This window comes from Desmodus rotundus, chromosome 3 (genome assembly GCF_022682495.2).
Source record: "Desmodus rotundus isolate HL8 chromosome 3, HLdesRot8A.1, whole genome shotgun sequence".
Taxonomy (NCBI): Eukaryota; Metazoa; Chordata; class Mammalia; order Chiroptera; family Phyllostomidae; genus Desmodus; species Desmodus rotundus.
Window position 1 is genome coordinate 164,184,022 of NC_071389.1, and position 22,638 is coordinate 164,206,659.

Genomic DNA, 22,638 nt, shown 5'->3' on the forward strand with positions numbered 1-22,638 from the left:
AATCAAAGTCACAGGAGTTGCGCTGCTGTAGTTGTGGTTTATTTAAGGAAAGAAGTATGTAAATAATGTCATTTATGTAGCCTTAGCGGTCCTTCTGGTCACTAGTTGGAACATCGACCTGTTGCATGTCCTGAGGGTAGATCCTGGGAGCCTTTCAGGAAGCGGCAGTTACTGCTGTGTTTCTGGGAGTCGGGGAGGAGAATGAACGGTCGCCTCTGCCTGTCAGAGTGTAGCAGGCTCCCAGCGCCCTGAGGGCCACGTGCACAGTACACAGTGCCTTGGTGAGCCAGTCATTCCTCCCTTCCTGACATAGTCTTCAATGGGGCTCAACACTGATTCCTGTGTGTGCTTCCAGAAAATTCTTACATTAAAATAGAGTCTCTCTCAGCCTCTCAAAGAATTTGATATTCCCACAATCATGATAGAAATTATATGATACTCTAGAAAATATACCATTAAGAGTTTTAACACATATGAGATGTAGCTAAAGCAGTAAGTAGTCTCCCAGGAACTTACCAGACTTCTTTGAAAAGTAAAAGGAGGCAGATGGCTGTGACTGTCCATCCCTCAAAAAGAGTGTAGTTATTTCTATTATTCGGTAAAATTGTCTCCACCGCCCCCCCCCAACAATAGCTGTAGAGATTGGGATTTTGTTGTGAACATTGGGTTTTTATTGTGTGTTGTTTTTGTCTTTTGGTGTTTTGCTTTTGGGCTTCTTTCCCCTTGTCACTGAAAGAATTTTGATTTACAGGTGACCTCTTTAGGCAGAGGCTATCTGCTGTTGATATTGTGGCACCGGAACCTCATGATTTCTGTGCAGAAAGGCAACAACTTGATAGTAATGCAGAGTTTTCTTTTCCCTTAACCAATCACAGAAATGAATACTGGCACCAACCCTTAAAATTACAACAACAGGCCCGTGACCTCTCAAAGCAGGCATTTAATAATCTCTGAATGTTCCGCATTCACTGGTGGCGTATCACTGAAAAGTAACATTGTATTAAGTTCCCTATGGCAGTTTTAACTGTAAACCCAAGAGTAAGTCATTGTGAATTATGTTTTTGTTTTCAAAGAGCTTCCTAACTAAAGGAGAATAACTCGGTATCAGATGGCTTTCTCTATCATTTAAAATCCAATGGAAAAACTGAAGCTACTTTTCCTTTTTTCCTTTTGGGAGGACAAAGGCACTAATTGATAGAGATGGAATTTTGTAGTATTTCATGGAACATAAAATTGGCAGGAACTTCAGAAAATTCCATGCCATGAATCTAAGCATTATTTTGCCTAAACCATCTGTTAATTGTGCTTTATAAATATTAGGAACCATTGAGAGCACAGATAGGGCTTTGGGGAGCAATGGGGCATTGTTGAAAATGAAATATCATTTGACATTAAAACATGACATCCTTTTCCCCAGCATAGAACATAATGGATTATGCTTCAAGAGAAGATAACAAGTTACACATTAAAAATAAAATGAAATTCAAATAGTTTTGGATAAATTCCTACAAAGGAAAATGAGAACAGTTTAGCACTCAGAAGTTTAAGTCACAGAGGGTAATTACGACTTCCTCAAAGCTTCCCTAGCCCCTTTAGACCCGGGGCAGACCCGGGCGACTGGTTTGGGGGATGCGCTGATCCCACACGAGGTGGTATTGAGCATGTTCTTTTGACAAGAGTAGGACGTGTCATGGACAGACTCCTCCCCCTCCCCCAAATTTTTTTAGACCATGTTTGGGGAATAACTGGCAGTACTCAATCTGCTGGTGTTCAAAGAGGCAAAATAAACTGATTCGATGAAATATTTATAAAAATGCTTTTTTACTTCTCTTAACTCACAAGATCAGCAGTTCTCACAGTGTGTCCTGTATCCCACAACTGCAGTCACTGCTTGTTCTCCCGTTTTTAGTCTCAAATATTCTCAATTTCCTCTTGAAAATTCAGTTAATAGTCACATTCAACATCAGATTTTTTTTTTGCCAGAGACATAATTCACTATTTCTTGGGTTTTTGCCACATTCTCTTTCAGTGATTTAAAAATAGGGATGTTGAGTAATTCCTGTCTTTTAACATGGTCCTATTTTATTCTTTAAAAGGTCAGTTTCTTATCCTCTAGACGTTTTCTAAATGCCTGCTTATTTCATTTTTCTCTGCATTACCCCTCTTGATCTAATAAACACTCCTAAATAACTCCTACTAATTAGAATGTGATTGTTACTAAAAGTAATAAACCTCACACAATGTTTTGTTTTACAAATGCTTTGTTTTTGCAAAAAGAACCACAGATATCTAAGGGGTCTTTGTACAGAGAAGTAAAGCTAATGCGTGTAAGGTCTCCGTGCTTGCTTTTCCCTTCTCTGCCTCTGTCTTTCAGCGCACGGGAAACATTTGCCATGGTATTCTTCAGTGCTGTTCTTAGGAACACATTTGCATAAGAATATTGAATTTCCCACTTGCGGGAAACTGTTTTAATACTAAAGTATACATTTTTCAACCCCACTGCCCTGCTGTTGATGAAGGCAGAAATATCGTGAAAAGTAATTTACTGGTATTTGCTTAAAATTAACCTTTTTGTACTTACATTATACTGATCTCTGAAGAGCCTTAGTAAAAATCCATTTCAGAGTGTCAGATGGAGTTCCTTGTTGGTGCATGAGTAGAGGAAGCATTGTTTTTTCAGGTTTAGCCAATGAAAGGCCTCTAACTTGTTATAAATTTAATTTATAGCCCAGTCAATTGAGCAGCGGCTGCTGAAAATGGATCACACTGCAATCCACCCACATCTACTTGATATGAAAATTGGCCAAGGCAAATATGAGCAAGGGTTCTTTCCAAAGTTACAGTCCGATGTTCTGGCAACAGGACCAACGAATAACAAGTAAGCACATTCTTTACTTGAGTAGTTGGTTGGGGAATGAATGAGGGTGCAGTGCTCTGTGGCTCTAATGGAGCAGTGCTTAGCCATTAAACATCGTGCCAATTTGATTACTTTTTTCAAAGACCAAATTAATTCATTTGAGATATGGATTGACTTTCTATTTGACTTTTGATTCAATCATGTAAAAAAAAATTCAAAGACTAGAGATTTTTCATTTTTAGGTGTATTTGGAAATAGCCTTACTTTCAATGACCGTTGAAATACAGTACTAATACTGCCTATGGAATTAAAAAAGTTGTACTTTAATTATCTGTATTAATTTTCTATCTGTATTAGTTTCCTAGGGCTACCGTAACAAAATATTGCAAACTTGATGACTTTAAAAATAAATTGCCCTGACCGAGGTGTGTGGCTCAGTTGGTTGGGCGTTGTCCCACAAGGCCAAAGGTCGCCAGTTCTAATCCCAGTCAGGGCACATGCCTGGGTCGCAGGTTGGTTCCCCAGTCAGGACACATATAAGAGGCAACTGATAAATGTTTCTCTCTCACATTGATGTTTCTCTCCCTCTCTTTCTCCTTCCCTCCCCCTCTCTCTAAAATAAGTAAAATCTTAAAAAAAAATTTATCACAGTTCTGAAAGCTGTAAATCCAAAATTAAGGTATTGGCAAGGTTATGCTCCCTTTGAAGCTTCTAGGAGAGGACCCTTCTTTGCCTCTTTCCCCTTTGGGTAGCCCCAGGCATTCCTTGGCTTCCAGTAGCATAGCTCCGGTCTCTGTATTCCTGTTTATATGACTGTTATCTCTATGGTATGTGTCCAGATTTTCCTCTTCTTATAAGGACACCAGTAATGTTGGAATAACTTGATTATATCTGCAAATAAGGTTGCATTTAAATAAGGTCACATTCACGGTATTGGGATTAAAACTGCAACATATCTTTTTGGCGGACACAATTCAACTCACAATACCATCTTTATACTTAAGTATCTGGTGCAAAAATTGCAAAACAACTGAAAATAAAGATAAACCCTATTATTCTTTATGAAAAATGATTCCATTCAGAAAATATCTGAATATAGTCAGAAATGAAAACTTATTTGGGTTTAGGGGACTCCTTGATTTTAGGCCAATACAAGTGTTTTATTAACAAGTGTGTAATAAAAAAAGGGTTTTACAAGAAAAGATGCAGAATAGGTTATTAATGGGGAAGACAGTAAATTAGAAAGAGCTTTGTTTTGAATGGGAAATCAGCAGTTCTGGAATTTAGTTCATTCTTAAGTAATAACCAATTTAGGAACTTTGGACAAGTTAGAATCACCTTCCTCTCTTCTCACCTGAAAGTAACGTTCTACATCCGTGATCTTAAGAGAGTCAGGGAAGGAGGAGAAAAGAAGCTGTGCTGTGGCAAAGTAATGGGCTTGCTTAGAGGACTGAAGGCCAGACTGGATACTCCGAATGGAAGTGGCACTGAGCTGCCGGAGTTTTCAGAAGGCAAGCGTAGAATCGTCGACAGCAGTGAAAAAAGGTGGAATTACACCTTTGGACTAAGTGGCCGAAACTAAATAACTAATATGAAGATTTTTGAAAGATGGCCTAAGAGTATGATGTTTTGACCTTTCAAATAATCTGTTGCAGCATTTGGGGTACTTAACTCTTTATTTCCCAAGGTGCTTGTAATAAAACAGTGATGAAAATTTTTAATTTTTGTGACTTGAGATTGTGTGGGATGGAGATTTGTAATGATAAATAGTAGACTCTGAAAGAAAAGAAACAGCAGTGTGTACAGTTAATTGGCAAGGTCTTACCCTCCACTGAAGAGCTGTTCCTACTTTGATAAACACTGAACTTACTATTAGAGATGTTGACTGTTAGCGTTCAGACTTTCCAGGTCAGATACTAGAAACAATGTGCTATTTTCAGAAGTGGATGAGAATTTTCCATCATCAGCAGTTCACTCACTTTCTCTTACATTTGTAAAATATCCTGTTTGGATCACTGATACAGGTAGGCTATTAATTGTAATAGTGTTTATTTCTTTTTGATAGCATTAGATTGCTCATTCATTTATTTAGCAAATATTTATGGACCCCCCTCCTAAATGTAAGGCACCGTCTAGTTCACTGAAAGCCTAGTAATGAACAAAACAATAAAAATCCCTGCTTCTAAGTAGGAGGAAAAAAACAAAGAAACTTAATGTGTAAAATAAGTAACCTATCAGGCAGTGATAAGATTTGTGATGAAAAAATAAAGCAGGGAAGGGAAGAAGGGAATGCTCAGGAGCATTTAAATTTAATCTTAAAGTGTAAGTCTTTCTGCCATATTTTCTTGTGTTTAATCTTATATATAATCTCAAGGTTTCCCATTTGCATACAGAGCCTAAGCATTATATTTTCAGGTAGTTTGTAGTCTGAAAGAGTAAAGATTTCAGAAATAATTATAGGGTAAAGAGATTTATAACCATGCTCATATAAATGATTGATCGAATTTAATACACTGCTTACAAGGCAAAAGTAAATAAGCAGTCTTTAGTGATTCAGCAAACATGATTATCTTTGGTAAAACTATGCTTAGTAAATGAGGTTTAGCCCAGGCTGGTGTGGCTCAGTAGACTAATCACTGGCCTGGGAACCAAAGGTCGTCTGTTAAATTCCCAGGCACATGCCTGGGTTGCGGGCCAGGTCCCTAGTTGTGGGCGTGGGAGAGGCAACCAATTGATGTTTCTCTACCTCTCCTTCTCCCTCCCCTCCCTTCTCTAAAAAAAATGAATAAATAAAATCTTTTTTAAAAATAAATGAGGTTTGATAATGCAAAGAATAAACCCGTTCTTTGGGTTGGTCAAAAAAGTTTGTTTGGTTTTTTCTGTAAGATAACTATAGTAGTGCTTAGCTGTCTTTAACTTCATCTGAAACAGTTTGTTAGTTTGTATTGTGACAGCTATATTAGTGTGCATTTTAAAAAGACTTATCAAAATTGATGAATTTTTGTGTAGCCATTGTAATATTTAAGACGGAAGAAAATAAGCAACATTTTTGCCATATTATGCTTTTTTATTTCAAGAAGGGTAAAAATGCAACTGAAGCACAAAAAAAGATTTGTGCAGTATATACAGAAGGTGCCGTGACTGATCAAACATGTCAGAAGTGGTTTGCAAAGTTTTGTGCTGGAGATTTCTCACTGGACAATGCTCCATGGCCAGGTATACCAGTTGAAGTTGATGGCGATTAAATTGATACATTAATTGAGAACAATCAATGTTAGGTCACACAGGAGATAGCTGACATACTCAAAATATCCAAATCAATAAAGTTACTGGTAAAAGTGAAAAATATGTCTTTTTTATGGGAAAAAACTAAACAGACTTTTTGGCCAACCCAATAATTATTTAATCAGACCAGGAATGTGTGAACTTCATAGTAATTTTCTTAAGCAGGTGCTCATTTACCTATTTTATTTTTAAGTTTTTATGTAACATAGTTAGCATTTTCTTTTATTTATTTTCTTAATCCTCACCTGAAGACATGCCCACTGACTTTAGAGAGAGAATGGAGGGGAGAGAGAAACATTGATCAGTTACCTCCCTTACACACCCTGACCGGGGATTGAACCCACAACCTTTTGGTATACGGGATGACACTCCAACTGAGTCACCCAACCAGGGCGCTCATTTACCTGTTTTGACAATAAAATTAAATAGGGCATTTTGTCCCACAGAGTGAATAGGAAGATGCTAGTTATATTATCTAAGTTAATATTTATCCTTTTCTTTACCTAAAGTCTTTCACTTTGTCTGCCAAGGCAAATGCTCTGCCCTTTATATTCTCCTTTTTATTATATAAATTCTTTAGCTGGTTTATATTCTATTTCAGATTTTTACTACTTATTTGAACCACTGATAGGACTCTTGCTGAAGGCAGGCAGGGTGGTTAGGCGTCACCTGGGGCTGGGGGAGGACAAGGAACTGGATCAGGTAGGGTTTCTTATAAACTGACTTAGCAGGGCTCTTAACTAGAACTGGATTTTACAAGGATGTGCACAGGTGGGCCTAGGAGAAGGTTCAGGAGGCTGATTGTAGATTGGCCAGGCAAAAAATCTTTGTCAGTGTCTTACTGAGTTTTTTTCTTGGTCTTTTCTGTTTCCCCAATTTTCTTGATAGCCTTTTTACAGTCTTACATTGACCTTTCCTTTGCCTTAGGGACATATCCCAGGATTCCACTTCAGAGATCTACCACTAGATCTGTCTTTGCATATTTTTTCCCTGATATAAACCTATCTATATCCTTTATAACAAAACAAGACAACTATTTTAAAAGTGGCCACTGCTACCTTTCTCGCTACTACTTATTATAATTATTTGTGTTCCTCTAGCAGACCAAAATGAGATGATACAGAAGCGTGAAACCAAAGGCATGTATAAATTGTTTAATAAGAAACAAAAGAGGCAGCTTTCCCATTTTAATACATAGTCAAGATCTGGGGAATTTTTTTAAACAGTTAAATATAAAACAAAACATGTTATTCAAAATGTTTAAATATTGGAAAGTGATAGGGTAAATTTTAAAACCACCCATAACGCCAAAATCATGAGATGTTAACATTTGCTGGGGTTTTTCCCCATTGCATGGATCCTGGTGTGTGTGTGTGTGTGTGTGCGTGCACATGTTCACACTTTTTTCTTTTTTACAAAGTTAGAATATTGTTTATACAGTGTTGTATCTTGCTTTTTCATTCATTATTGTATCAGGAACACTCTCCTCTATCAATATTCCTAGAAATTTGATTTTTTTTTTTAATGATTATGTGATAGTTCATTGTATAGCGCCCCCTACTGCTGAATAGTTAGGTGGTTTTGAGCATGTTTACTTAATAACTGTTGGGTGTAAGATCTGCTGTTTACTCAAGAGGTTTTTGGGAAAATTATGCATTCAGCATACTTTGGAGTTAAAGATCTGTCCTAACTTCAGGAACATTTATAAGCCAGAATGTGTCTTGGAATAAAGGAAACACAGAATTTGTTACTGCATATGTGCTCTGATGAACATCTGTAAACCTAAATGTTAGCTTGCATCTGTGATTTTTGTTTAAGATTTTATTTATTTGTTTTTAGAGATAGGGGAAGGAAAGGAATAAGAGAGGGAGAGAAACAGTGTGAGAGAGAAACATTGATCAGTTGCTTCTTGCATGTGCCCCAACTGGGGACCAAACCCACAACCCAGGAATGTACCCTGACAGGGAATCAAACTGGTGACCTTTTGGTTTACAGGTCAACACCCAACCAATGAAGCCACACAGGCCAGGGCAGCATCTGTGATTATTTTTTTAAGGTGTATTTATAGAAGGGTCAGGTGACATAGTAGATTATGCCAATTAAGTGCCTGACGGACATGTTACAAGCCCTTCAAGAGTTTATATTAGAGAGGATTTTATAGAAAGTGGAGATAAGTAAGAATAACAAACTAGGATAAGGAGCAGTGCAATTGGGAAGTATAAAGCAGGTAGCTAATGTGGATTTTGGAAGAACCATAGAACACCTTGTGTGTGCTATCTAAGCATCTGAAAGATGAATAGAAGTTGGGAGAAGACTTCATGGAAAAGGCTCAAATGCGAGAGAGCTTATCTCTTTGGAAACACTGAGGCAGTTGAAAGTAGCTGGAGTTTTAAGGTAGACGGAGTGATCAGCAGCACTAAATGCAGCAGAGTTCGAATAACCTAAGAACTGAATGAATAATAGCCGTTGCATGGGGCAGGTAGGGGTATCAATGGCTTCATCAAGAGCATTTTCATGAGATGAACTAAAATCCAAAGGTAAATAAGTAGAGGCTTTACATCTACACTTTTCACTTTAAGAATTTTTACACGAGAAGAGTGAAGGAGATTTAAACATGACTATAGAAAGTCAAGAGAGACACCAGCCTGCCTGTAAGATGAAAGGAAATATTCAGTTGGGAGAGAAGAATTGGAAAGACAACAAAGGAGGTGACCAATAGAGCAGGTTGGAGAAATCAAGAGAGAATTGGTCAGGGATCCAGGAAGAATAAACGGTTTTGAGCCCTGGCCAATGTATGTCACACTTCGGGATTAGAAGAATGGTGAGGTATCTGTGTGTGTGCATCATTAAGTAGAGGGCAACAGGAAGGAGGCAAGGTAGGTCATCATTTGAGTGGAGGCACTTGAAGTGAAAGATACGGAATAGTCTTTGCAGGAATTGGGAGAATTGATACAGGGCGGGTAAAGTGATTCATCAGCAGTCATGAGTGAAATCAAGAACTAACCTACATGGGTATGAGGATAAGAAAGTGAGAGGGTCCTATCCATCCAGGGGTTGGGGCTGTGTTGGACGAGCAGGATGGAAAGGACAGGATCATTACAGAAAAGATAGAATGTATTTTTTAACCTCAGTTTTTCAAAGAAAGTATTGATTGTGGTGATGATTACATGTCTCTGAATATACTAAACACCATTGAATTGCACGGTTTAAGGGGGTGATTGTAAATTACATCTCGGTAAAGCTGTTATGTATTTAATAAAGAAAAGTTAAGTATTATCAGTCTTTTGTTTTGAACAGTTCATTCATTCTATCTTAAAGGTAAGTGACTACATTTTTGGGGCTGGTTTGTTTTCACCTGCCCCTTCTATTTTGTCAGCCGCTGGGTAAGTCGGAGCGCTGCCACACAGCGCAGGAAAGACCGCCTTCGCCAGCACCCAGACCACGTGGGCCTGGACAGTGATGTGCGGGAGGTACGTTGCCACCTTGTTGGGCTGCCCTGATGCGGGAGCCCTCGCCTAGGCTCGCTCAGCCCGCAGGGGTCGTTGTGTAGGCCCTTTCCCATTCTTTTTAAAAAATAGTTGCGTCATATTTTAAAAGAGTCATCCTTTTGTATTCACAGCAGAAAACACCTTTTTCCCCATTTTTGTAATTTCAGTACATCTAAAACAAGTCTCCCTGTGTATCACAATTACAAGGCCAAATTTAAGATAAATCTTTGGTCAGTATGTCTCCTGTAGTGAAAAAACTTATAAGAAGCATAGATGTTATTTCAAGCACAATTTAAACTTAGTAAGTCAAGATGTATTTGCCTGTATTTTGTCTTTGTCTTGCTGAAACCATTTTAAAAGTTTTTTAAAGTTATTTTTAAGTTAAGATCCCATGTTTTATATGTACTGCTTGAAAATAAAACCATAATTACATATTTGAATAATTTTAAATATGTTGATATTTCTTGTGATCAAAAAAAAATGCAATCAGAATATCTGTTAACTATTTTCTAAACTCAAATGTATAGAAATAAAGCAGAAAACATCATTCCAAATGTATATTGCTTCTTGTTGATGTGTTCATACCTAAATGATTTTAAATATTTTAAGAACCAAAGCATAACATATGTAGTTTTGTTTTTGTGTTCCGTATTTTCTTCTCTCCTTTTCCTTTTGCTGTGACTTTATCATATGCGTGCTTGTTTTGCTTGTCTCTTTCCCCCATATCCTTTTCTTTTTTGCTCTTCTGTCATTGGCCTTCTCCGTCCTCTTAGCCTTCCGGGGAACTTTTGGTCTGTCAGAACTCCATGGCATTCTGGGAGTGGGATCAGGGTACACCTCCTCCTGCACGACTTCCCAAAAAATCCTTCTCTGAGTGCTGCCTGGTATGTTCTTCGCCTGAAGGTGCTTTGCAGATGTTCCCGAATCTTGTCTTTGGTGTTCCTTGAACTATCCACACGTGGAGTGCACATAGCTGTAGAATGCCTCACACCACCCCGTGACGTGAAGTCTCGGCCTGTCCACTTTGCTCCTCACTTCCTCTTGTGTTTGGCATCTTTGTGTGGTGGTGCGTGCTAACACAATAATGCTGTACTGTTGGCAGGTAAAACTGATCATCCCAATCCCTGATCAGTGGGATTGGTAAGGGGATGGAGAGCAGATTTAGCAAATTATTTTTCTTCCAAAGGGATATATATTAAATATTCAAGCTCACTGTTACGTAAGCATTTCGCAGAAGTGATTTATTTCCAATCAGCTTTTTGGTTAGGTTTTAGCTCCACAGCATTTTAATTTACCCTTTCTGGTCTATATTTTATGTGGTCAGAAAACCAGGTCATCGATACAGAATATTAGTGCTAAGAGGAACCTCTGAGGTCATCTTGTGTAACTTGACATGATTTCCCTGAAGTCCAAGGGACTTGTCCAAAATCAGATGGACGTACAAAGGCAGAGCTGGGCCTACAGCCCAGGACTCGGGACTTCCAAGCCTGTCCTCTTCCCAGACAGTAACCCTGCATACCAGGTGGCTCTACACTGCTGCATCTGAGCGCAAGAGACTATTGGTTGTATTTTGTTCCTGGTATGGTATTAGCATAAATTTGCTTACCTTTGTAATGGTCTTCTCTTCACAGCCTCAGTGCCAGTTAGAAGAACAAAATGTTTAATAGAAAATTCAGAGAGAGCCTGTACTAAGGAGTAGTTAGTTCAGTGATTATTAATTAGTAGGATATATTTTCATAGGTGTTTCCTAGTGGTTTGTTGCTTTTGGCTTTGACACAAATGAAGAAGAGCAAATTAGCCCTGGCTGGTGTAGCTCAGTGGATTGAGTGCAGGCTGTGAATCAAAGGGTTGGTGGTTCTATTCCCAGTCAAGACACATGCCTGGGTTGTGGGCCAGGTCCCCAGTAGGGGGGGGTGTGAGAGGCAACCACACACTGATGTTTCTCTCCCTCTGTTTCTCCCTCCTTTCCCCTCTCTCTAAAAGTAAATAAATAAAATCTTTTAAAAAAAAGAAAAGAAAAAATTGAAAACCTTTAAAAAAAAAAGAGGAGCAAATTAGAAATCTCAGGACAAAGCTAAGGTGACTTCCCTCTGCAGTGACATGGCTTTATTATAAAAACTTTTCTTGGGAAAGATTTTTCTTTCTCCTCCATTTTCATTTAAAAACACACCTTTTTCTCCAGCTGTCCTAAAGAAAATCACATTTTTCTCATCCCTTGGTTTTGCAGTATACGGAAGCAGCCTGCCTTCTTGCTGTGAGGAAGGGCCTGTGTTACGTTCCGTGTCCTTTCTGTGCATGGCCCTGGAATGTTGCTCACTCTGCGCTCCAGCAGAGATGCTCAAAAGGAGACTTGACCCGGGGTCCCTGTGGAGTTCAGTCTTGGCTGCTAACTCTCCCCGCCCCATGGTATAGTGCTGGGTGCTCAGTGTTTATGGCACTCAAAGCACAGCCCATTCTAACTTGTTTTCATTTATGTAATAGAACAAACTTTAAAGAGTGCTTAGTTGTTAATCCAAATAGTGAGTTGTTCTTCCTACCCTCTTGCCTGACCTCGTGCTTTTTCTTCTAAGCAGTATTTTCTTCCTAAGCCAAGTTTGACATTTAACTCTTCTCGAGAATGAATCTTGTAGTGGTTCTCTCTGTATTTGCACAAGTCCTAGAGACAGAGGAACTGAGGGTGGGAAACAGAACCTTGTTAACACTCACCAGTTAGCATTTGTTTTTTTACCAGCCTTTTATCTCTGATTTGTAATATTCCAAATAACGTTAGTACAACCTGAAATAATAGAAATTGTAGATACAATTCCCACATAGGACACCTGCCTCTGTCTCAGGTTAGTTTCTCTGACACTTCATTTCCTACTTTTATTTATTTGAACTCTAACCTTCAAGATATTTCAACAGGCCTGTTTTAGTTTTCCTCGTAGTTGTCTCTCATTCTCAGTTTTCCCTCTTTGTTTGAGCCTCTAAAAAGGATTTGAAGCAGAAAGAGGTATGCACTAGTTTATGGGCACTGAATGCTTGTGGAGTTTGTTTGATTTGTAAATCTGTCCTTAGAATGATTATACTGGAATAGAAACAGATTATTTTGTTAATGTGGCATTTTGTCAGGAGAGTTGGGGAGCAGCAGTAAACTAATCAGCTGAATCCCTAATCAGTGGAGTTTAAAAAAAAATTGTACCAGATTTGGCAGAGGGGAAATATATTAAATGTACAGGTTCCCTTTTATTTAAAGAATGCAAAGGATTTTACACATCTTCACTTACAATTTCAAATTCTCCTCTTAAGATAGCAAGATGGATTTCACATATGTGTCTGTGGGAGGATGCGTTGGCTTGCAGTCTCCCTCTCTCTCCAACAAACTGCTAGTTTTACTATGTAATTTAGAGTCGTTATTCTCTAAAAATGGTCCCGAGATACTTGGACTTCTGGGAATTCTGTTCTGTGGTCCTGATGCAAACAGAAGGTACCTGAATGAGCTTTTGCAGGTGGCATAGAAAGAGACAGCAGGTGTTCTGCGCAAATCACACGTAGTGATATTTTTTTCCCTGAAAATTCACTCACCAAAGCTCAAGCACAACACACTGGGTTTCTGTGCTGCTCCCTGAGCCATCATGAGTAATGGGATGTTTTCCCTTTCTCTTCATTGTGGAAGAAAGCAAAGGAGGGACGTAGCAAACGTCACAGAAACAAGAGGCCTCCTGCATTTGCAGCACATGATACTTTGAGAGTGACCTCAGAGCCTTTCTTGCAAGGTGGCTGGGCATGTTTTATGCACATTTTATGAAGAAGCAGATACGCCTGAGGTCATAAAATTAGTTGCACCCAGATGCTAGAGCTCCTGATTGTACTGTTGTGACGTGATTAGAGGAAAGGGTTGGGTTGGGTGCAGTGGCCAAGAGGCTCGAAGTGTGTCGAGTCTCTCGATCTGTGGGGAGAGGTATCGAGGAAACCCGTGACCTGAGAATCACTGGGTTCCTGCAGAAGCTTGGATTTGCAGTCCAGACACCAAATTCTATCATTGCAGCCATGATCCCGACGAACCACAACCGTGGGTCCTCCCGTAAAAAGACTAAACTAGATGAAATTCCATCTCAGTTTGAATGAGTTCTAACCCGACGGGTTTTCTGCACCCTTGTTTTCACAGGGGCTAACAGCTGGGGGGAGAACGAGCATCCTCAGCCTTTCGGCACGCTGAAACTCGAATTGCTGTCGCACGTGTACACTTACATTGTTCCTGCACTTGTTTGTTTAGGGTCGAATCGGCCAGAAGAATGTCTGACGTTTATGCATTAAAAATACTCTTTGATTTTTAGAAATACATGCAGGAGGCACGAAGTTTAGGAAAAAACCTGAGGCAACCGAAATTGTCAGACCTCTCTCCGGCAGTGATTGCGCAGACCAACTGGAAATTTGTAGAAGGCTTATTAAAGGAATGTAGAATGAAGGTATGTATTGCTCACGGATGCAAGGAGACGGCGCATTCACGTTCACTCCGTGTGTGAGGCTGAGATGACCAGAGTCAACCCTCAGTTGAGCCTGTAGCTTCCCTAGCAGCACACGGGGTTTACTGGGGCCTAAACCCTGTGTGCTTTCACTGAGGTCGCGAACCTCCATGGGTCCGCCATTGCCCACAGAGTCAGTGACATGGGGGCTCTGCACAGTTTTGTCACCTTTTCAGCGATTGCTGTCCTCCCCTGCAGCAGGAGCAGATATTAAGCCAGTCAGAAGTTGTGTCAGGGATGTTGCCGTCTTACACAAAAGGCACCACACTTTTTGTATGTATCTGCCCATGTATCTGTGTGGAATTTTATCCTTGCCCATACATGTGTGAGTGCACACCTAAGGAAGAAGATCTCAGCCATATTCATGTGTATTACACACTAGTCTCCCCTCTGACAGGCAGTACAGATTGACAAACCTCAGAACATCATTTTAGCCAACAGTTTTATTCATTTATTTGACAGTCATTTCTTTAGGACCTTTTCTGTGTACTCGATAAAAGTCCTATTTTTAGCATCCGCAGATAGTGCTGAATCATAGACTAGGTATTTGCCTGGGAACTAGATTCTCTGTCACTTTACATTTTATAAGAGCAGCTAAGACTACTGTAAATTCACCTACCTGAAACTTGATTTCCATTTCCTTTCCATTTTTTGGTGCATACTGATGAGCAGACAAGAAATGAAGAGGGGAAAAAAAATATCTGGTTCCCTCACAAATTAGAGAGTTCTGGAAAAAAAATTAGAGCTCCTGGTTTGTACTGTGTTTCTGCCGAATTGCAGGTACTTAAGTACGCTAGATGAGGGGCAGTGGGGCTAGTTTGGTGGCAAGATGGGGTTTTAGATTCTGACAGTACCTCTTCCAGGTCTGATGTAATTTCTCAGTATTACCGAAGTTAGTAATCTGAAAGTTGTTGTCACACATAAACATTTATGTGAGAACACTTTAGTATCATAATGTCTCCGCAGTGACCCTCTCTTTCTCTGACAGAATAGTAAGCGTATACGTAATGTCGCTCCAGTTAATTGACCACAGAGATTGACCCTTTCTGAGGTGACTAAAGATCTGCAGTTAGAAATAAACAGGGAACCCAGGTCTCCTCACCCAGTAATGGACTCGCTGAGTTTTGGCTTCACTGCTGGGGTAACACTTGTGGCCACATGTGATGCTTTCAGACAAAACGCATGTTGGTGGAGAAGATGGGCCACGAAGCAGTGGAGCTGGGCCACGGAGAAGCAAACATAACGGGCTTGGAGGAGAACACCTTGATCGCCAGCCTCTGTGACCTCCTGGAAAGGATATGGAGCCACGGCCTGCAGGTCAAGCAGGTAACCGCCGCAGGAGGCCCTCGGTGATGTGGCCACTTAGGAGCCCTGTCGGGAGACGTAGCAAGGAGAAAAGAATATCATAAAAATTAAAGGGTGTGTTTCTTTGTCACAGGATGACTAGAAACGCACCACAGGCATTTTAATGCCAGAAAAAGAAAATACAACCCATGATTAGGAGGCGGTTTGGGGCTCTTTCCTGGTAAACAGGAAAGGGTGAAGCAGTGCGTTCACTGCAGAGACTGTGTCCCCTGTCGGTTCCATTAAGTGCCTGCTGTTGTCACTGTCCAGCAAAACGGTCTGTCAGCCAGAACTAACAGTTCTGGATCATTTTAAGTTGCCTAGTTATTCAGGATGGAAAAATTCAAATGGCTTCTTCGCTTTTGTCTCTCTTGTCTCCTTATCTGTTTGGGGATTTTTTTTCCCCTGTTGAGCTCATATTTCTTCTTTTCCTTTTCTCTTTCTCCTCTTGCTCCAGTTTTCTTCCCTCTTTGCCATTCCATATAATCCAACATATTTTGCACGCAGATGCACACAGATTCATGCTGTGCTGCTGGATGGAGCCTTTTAATTCCATGGTGACTGGCGTCGGCTAGTACAGATAGCCCTAAATATATACAGCTAGGTGGCACCCCGGCGACGTCAGAAATCGGTGTGCCTCCACTTCTGGCCTCTTGCTTAGTAGCTGCTGCTCCCCAGGCCATTGCCAGTCTTCTCCGAGAAGCGAAGAACGACCCCGTGACATGTGGAGTCACCATGTGCTCAGAATGTCACGCACCTGGGCACGGATGAGCTTGGTTCTTCAGACTTCAAAATGGCCATTTCACTGTGAATGGTTTTGATGCGAAATTATCTTTTTGATGTATTATTTCTTACAAAATGGAAATTCTATATACTTTGTACTTTCAGGGGAAGTCGGCTTTGTGGTCACATTTAATTCAGTTTCAGGATAGAGAAGAGAAACAAGAGCACCTTGCAGAATCACCAGGTGAGAGTTCGTTGGTTTGATTGTTTCTACAGACTTGGCTGAACTGGACCATGTGAAGAATCAATACCATATAGCTTTGTCTCTACCTCTCTCTCTCTGAGCTGAAACCTACCCTATCTTGTCAATAGCGGGGTAAAGTAGAAGGCGCAATACTGCTTACTAGCTGTGGGACCAGGGAAAAGTCCTTTGACCTTTCTGATCTTCAGTTTCCTCACTCACAAGACAGGAAAGGTAATAGCAGCTATGCCAAGGCTGTAACGTTGGTCAAATGAAGAAAAAATCAGTTCTGGCCATGGCCGCGGTCTGCGTGGAGTTTTTTCCAGGGACCTCGGTTTCCCCCCACACCCCAAAGAGTGCAGGCGAGGTGAATTGGTCTGCCTGCACTGCCCTAGTGTGAGTACGTGTGGCTGTGAGTGCACCTGTGATGGACAGGTGTCCTATCCAGTGTGGGTTCCCACCTTACCCCCCTGAGCTGCTGGGGGAGGCTCCAGCCACCTGCGGCCCTGAACTAGAATAGCGGATTGGAAAATCATTTTACTTGTTTTTATTAATCTTCCTGAAATCACATATATTTCAATGTTTAATATTAGAAGTGTTTGGCATCTTTATTTAGAAGTTTGGTGATATTCTTGGGACCAGAAATATGCTGTAAGTACTTCACTCTTTATAGCCTGCGATAAAAGGGGTTTTGTCATACATGATTTTGCTTGTAGTTGCAGTTTCTAAGAACTTGTCAATATTAAGTGAGGAGTAGGTAGACACACTGTGCCTCCTTGCACAACCAAAAGAAGGACAACAACAATTTAAAAACAAAAAAACCCCAAAACTGACAGAAAATTGAACTGTATGGAAATCCAACAACCAAGGAGATAAAGAAGAAACACTCATCCAGACCCGTAGGAGGGGCGGAGATAGGCAGCCGGGGTGAAGAGGACTCCCAAGCAAGGCAGCGGCTGGCAGACCCAGCGAGGTGGCAGATTGTGGAGCGCGGTGGGCAAAGCTGCAGCTGGCCAGCGAGGCAGCAGCTGGTGGACCCTGTGACAGACCACACAACCCAGGGCTCCAGCGCAGGGAAATAAAACCTCAAACCTCTGAGTGAAAACACCGATAGGGGTTGAGGCGGCAGCAGGAGAAACTCCCAGCCTCACAGGAGAGTATGTTGGAGAGACCCACGGGACCTGGAGCGTGCACAAGCCCACCCACTCGGGAATCAGCACCAGAAGGGCCCAATTTGATTGTGGGTAGCGGAGGGAGTGACTGAAATCCGGCAGAGAGTGGAGCAAGCGCCATTGCTCCCTGTCTGACCCCTCCTCCACAGACAGCATCACAGCTGCAGCAACCAGCATTACCCCACCCAGGTGAACCCCTAAGGCTCCACCCCTTTATGTAACAGGTGGACCAAGACAAAAAAAAAAGGGTCCAAATGACAGAACACTTCAAAGCTCCAGAAAAAATACAACTAAGCGAGGAAGAGAGAGCCAACCTATCGGATGCATGGTTCAAAACACTGGTTATCAAGATGCTCACAGAATTGGTTGAATTTGGTCACAAATTAGATGGAAAAAATGAAGGCTATGCTAAGAGAAACAAAGGAAAATGTACAGGGAACCAACAGTGATGGGAAGGAAACTGGGATTCACATCAACACTGTGGACCAGAAGGAAGAAAGAAACATCCAACCAGAACAGAATGAAGAAACAAGAATTCAAAAAAATTGGGAAGGCTTAGGAACCTCCAGGACATCCTTAAACATTCCAACATCCGAATTATAGGGGTACCAGAAGGAGAAGAAGAAGAGCAACAAATTGAAAACTTACTTGAACAAATAATGAAGGAGAACTTCCCCAATCTGGCAAAGGAAATAGACTTCCAGGAAGTCCAGGAAGCTCAGAGAGTCCCAAAGAAGCTGGACCCAAGGAGGAACACACCAAGGCACATCATCATTACATTACCCAAGATGAAACAGAAGGAGAGAATCTTAGAAACAGCAAGAGAAAAGGACACAGTTACCTACAAAGGAGTTCCCATACGACTATCAGCTGATTTCTCAAAAGAAACCTTGCAGACAAGAAGGGGCTGGAAAGAAGTATTTGAAGTCATGAAAGGCAAGGACCTACATCCAAGATTGCTCTACCCAGCAAAGTTATCATTTAGAATGGAAGGACAGATAAAGTGCTTCTCAGATAAGGTCAAGTTAAAGGAGTTCATCATCACCAAGTCCTTATTATATGAAATGTTAAAGGGATTTATCTAAGAAAAAGAAGATAAACAATATGAACAGTAAAAATGACAGCAAACTCACAGTTATTAACAACCACACCCAAAACAAAAACAAAAGCAAACTAAGCGAACAACTAGAACAGGAACAGAACCACAGAAATGGAGATCATGTGGAGGGTTATCAACAGGAGAGTGAGAGGGGGAGAGAGGAGGAAAAGGTACAAGGAATAAGAAGCATAAATGGTAGGTGGAAAATAGATAGGGGGAGGGTAAGAATAGTATGGGAAATGTAGAAGCCAAAGAATTTATATGTATGACCCATGGACATGAACTATGGGGGAGAATGTGGGAGGGAGGGGGTGGGCAGGATGGAGTGGAGTGGGGGGGGGGGAATGGGACTACTGTAATAGCATAATCAATAAGATATATTTTAAAAAGTATATTAAGTGAGGATTTTCTCTATATGCTTTACTCTTACCAGTATTATAGTGAAGTGTATACTGACTTTTTTCTGAAAGAAAAATTTTATAACCATCATTAATCTTTCAGGGGAAAAACATGCATATATGTCTCCAAAATCTTCAAGAGTCAGATTTCTTCTTCAGTGTATACTAGGACACTTAAGTCAGAAGTGTCAACTTCTTTAGCTAATTAGAGTTATGTAAGGTCTGTAGACGTGCTACCTGCTGTGTATTTTTTACAACAAGGAGCTTGATTTTCTGTATGTAAAACAGCCATCTGTTTCACAGAAAGTAGAAGTTACAGTGGAAAGCCTAGTAGAGATGGAATGTTTTATACTGAATTTGGAAAACTTTTCTAAAATTGTGGATTTTTTAAGACATTCATAAATATAAAAAAAATAAATAACTCATAAGCCAACCACCAGCTTAAGAAATAAAGCATTGCATATACGACCGACCGAAGCACTCTGTTTCCACCCCCCTTGCTGCTGCTAGAGCACAATGCTACCCTAAATGTGGTGTCTATTGTTGGAAACCTAGTTTTTAAATGTATCCAGTGAAACAGCGAGGAATATGAATTTGATACTAAATTGCCCTGGAGCCCCTCTAAACTGGATATTGTGGTTCTAATGTCTCAAAATGTAACTATATTTCTAAAGATTGAGATCAAGACCTGTTGATATCTCAGCTCTCAAACTGTCTCTCTAACATTTGTGTTCATAGAAAATGGAAGCTTTCAGCCCATAAGACCATAACCAAAGTAGCTTACCCTAATTAGAAAAAAATAAATTCCTAGCGAAAAACTAGCCAACCTTTAGGATGAAAGGTTGGAAAGCCAAGCTGAGTTATGACAGGAAGGTGGAAGCCTTTGCCCCTGGTGCCCCTGAGGTACATGAGAGTGTCCGGCTGGGGGAGCCGCAGCGCTGGGCTCGGGCTGGCTGAATGTTGGGCGTGGAGCTGAAGACCAGACACCCAGCTATCTCGTTTGGCCTAGAGTCAGTCTGCAGGGGACCAGCGAGACTCTGAAGTCAAGGCTGAGAAATAACAAACGTGTAAAGCCGGGAGCCGTCACTGTGCTGCACTCTCGAGTGCCGAAGGGCCAATGGGACAGAAGTGAACGGGAGCCAACTGTTGTACTGACCCTCAGCGGGATGAGTACAGGCCACGCAGCTTTTGAAATCAAATTATTGTCTGTTTGCTGAGATAGATTTTATAAATATTGCGCTAACACTTTTGATGATTCAGCCCATGAAATTAGGATTTAAAAATATAACAGTGTGAAATATGTATAAAAACATCAGGTTAAAAATTAAATATTTCACTATTGAGAAACAATGTGTTCTAATTATATAGAAATGAGCAGTGAGTACATTGACTTCTCTGCTTTTAAATCAGGGTGGTTTGTTTTGTTTTGTTTTTCAAAAAGAAACACTTTTTTGTTTGCCAACTGTTAGGCTTCCTGATTAATGGCAGCAGACAGACTGTGTTTCACATTAAGGAAAGACCCTGCAGGCCCTCTGAGAGCCACAGTGGGCGTGAGCACCGGGCCACTGACTAGAGCCAGGAGGAGAGCCGGTGACACGGCCTTCAGAGCAGCGCTGTTGCTGAAGGTTGGGAAAGGTCCGACTCAGCCAGGGGACCATGCAGGGGAGACTGTCTTAGTCTTTTAACAGACTTTATATTTTAGAGTAGCTCTTCGTTCATAGCAATAATGAGCAGATGATACAGACACTTCCCATGTACCCCGGCTCCAGTGAGGAGCCTCTCCCATTGTCCACATCTCCCACCAAAGTGGTACATTTCTTCTCCCCCCTCCCCACCCCTGTTTTTCAAGGGGGAGGGGAAGAGAGGGAGAAAGGGAGAGAAACATCGATTGGTTGCCTTTGGTACACGCCCCTACTGGGGTCCAAACCCACAACCTAGGCCTGTGCCCTGACCAGGAATCAAACTGGCAGCCTTTTGGTTTGCAGGACGATGCCCAAATCACTGAGCCACAAGCGCCAGGGCAAAGGGGTCCATTTCTTACAGTTGATGAACCCACACTGATGCATCATCACCCCAAAGTTCATGGTTTACATTAGGTTTCACTATTAGTTTTGAACTGTGAGTTTAAACAAATGTATAATGACGTGTAGCCACCATTATAGTTTCATTCAGAATAGTTTCACTGCCCTAAAAATCCTCTGCCCTCTGCCTGTTCATCTCTTCTTTAGCTCCTGTCACCACGGACCTTTTTACTGTCTCCATAGTTTTGCCTTATCCAGAATGTCATATAGTGTACAGCCTTTTCAGGTGGGCTTCTTGCACTTGGCAGTATGCGTTTGAGTTCTCTCCATGTCTTTTGCACGATCTTAATTGTGACCTAGTCAAGTTTTGACCAAGTCCCTGCACATTGTAGTCTGGAGTCCTTTCTCTGCTGCAGAGAAAGATCTCAGGTTGTAACTGATCCTAAGAAAGGGACTGTTCCTGACATACCACCCAAAGTATCTACTTTTTAAAATGTTGGCCAGCTTAGTCATAGGTGTTCTGAAGCCTTGCACCCTTAGACAAGATTCCACTGAACTTTAAATGGATTTTTAAATCAATTGGCAAGAGGTAGGGTAGGATGCACAAAAGGGAAGAAATAACTCCCTTTAAATGGTTATTCTGGATCTAGCCCAAGAATTTTGAGACCTCCTTCAGTCATCTGATCTTACTCCAAATTTTCTATTAATTACTTACCTCCACCTAGACTGTCGAGGGTTCTGTAAAAATAATACACAGCCTCTGCCCTCTGCACCTTGCCGCCCTGCAGCAGCACTGATTCAGGTGGACACATAGAAGGAACTCCTGTGGCCAAGTGGTAATCCACAAGGGCTTTATTGAAGGAGAAAGTGGCCTACTGCATTTAAGTATATTAAATTAAGAACAGTAACGGGTACACATTTAAATAGTTTATAAATTTCTCTTCCGGAGTAGACTCCATGGAAACCTTAGATTTTAGATCTATATATTAAAAGTATGGCTTTACTTCCTAACTCTTACCTTCCTTCTACTCACAGCCGCCTCAACTGTTCCCTCCAAAGTCACTAATAAACTAAGGCGTTAGATTCCTGGGGCTTCTGTAACAAAGCACCACAAACTGGGTGGCTCAAACAACAGAAGTTTGCTGTCTCGAGTTCTGGCAGCTAGAAGTCCAAAATCAAGGTGTCAGCAGGGCGGTTCCTGCTGAGGGCTGTGAAGGTGAATCTGTCCCATTCCTCTCTCCTGGCTTCTGGTAGTCTGAAGAATTGCATGGCCAGTAGATGACATCCTCCCTGGGTCTTTATAATGAACTTTTCTCTACACATGTCTGTCTCTGTGTCTAAATTTCCCCTTTTCATGAGGACACAAGTCACGTGGGACTAGAGCCCATCCTAATAACTTTATCTTAACTTCATCTACAAAGACTCTATTTCCAAAAAGATTAGATCTCTGGGTACTGGCAGTTAGGACTTTGGCATCCTCTTAGGGGACATGATTCAAACCATAA

The 22,638-nt window shown here is 41.0% G+C and overlaps 1 protein-coding gene across 4 annotated transcripts in view; it reads left to right on the forward strand.

Moving 5' to 3' along the window:
* DENND5B (DENN domain containing 5B) overlaps positions 1-22,638 on the forward strand; it is a 160,833-nt gene that overhangs the window by 108,460 nt on the left and 29,735 nt on the right. For 2 of the 4 annotated variants that reach the window (XM_053921659.1, XM_053921660.1), the window contains 6 exons: positions 2,728-2,878; positions 9,519-9,612; positions 10,404-10,514; positions 13,947-14,078; positions 15,309-15,461; positions 16,368-16,446. In XM_053921659.1, the coding sequence (XP_053777634.1) occupies positions 2,728-2,878; positions 9,519-9,612; positions 10,404-10,514; positions 13,947-14,078; positions 15,309-15,461; positions 16,368-16,446 (720 nt within the window). The remainder of the gene's footprint in view (positions 1-2,727; positions 2,879-9,518; positions 9,613-10,403; positions 10,515-13,946; positions 14,079-15,308; positions 15,462-16,367; positions 16,447-22,638) is intronic. The other 2 variants (XM_053921661.1, XM_053921662.1) reach the window with 1 other exon arrangement.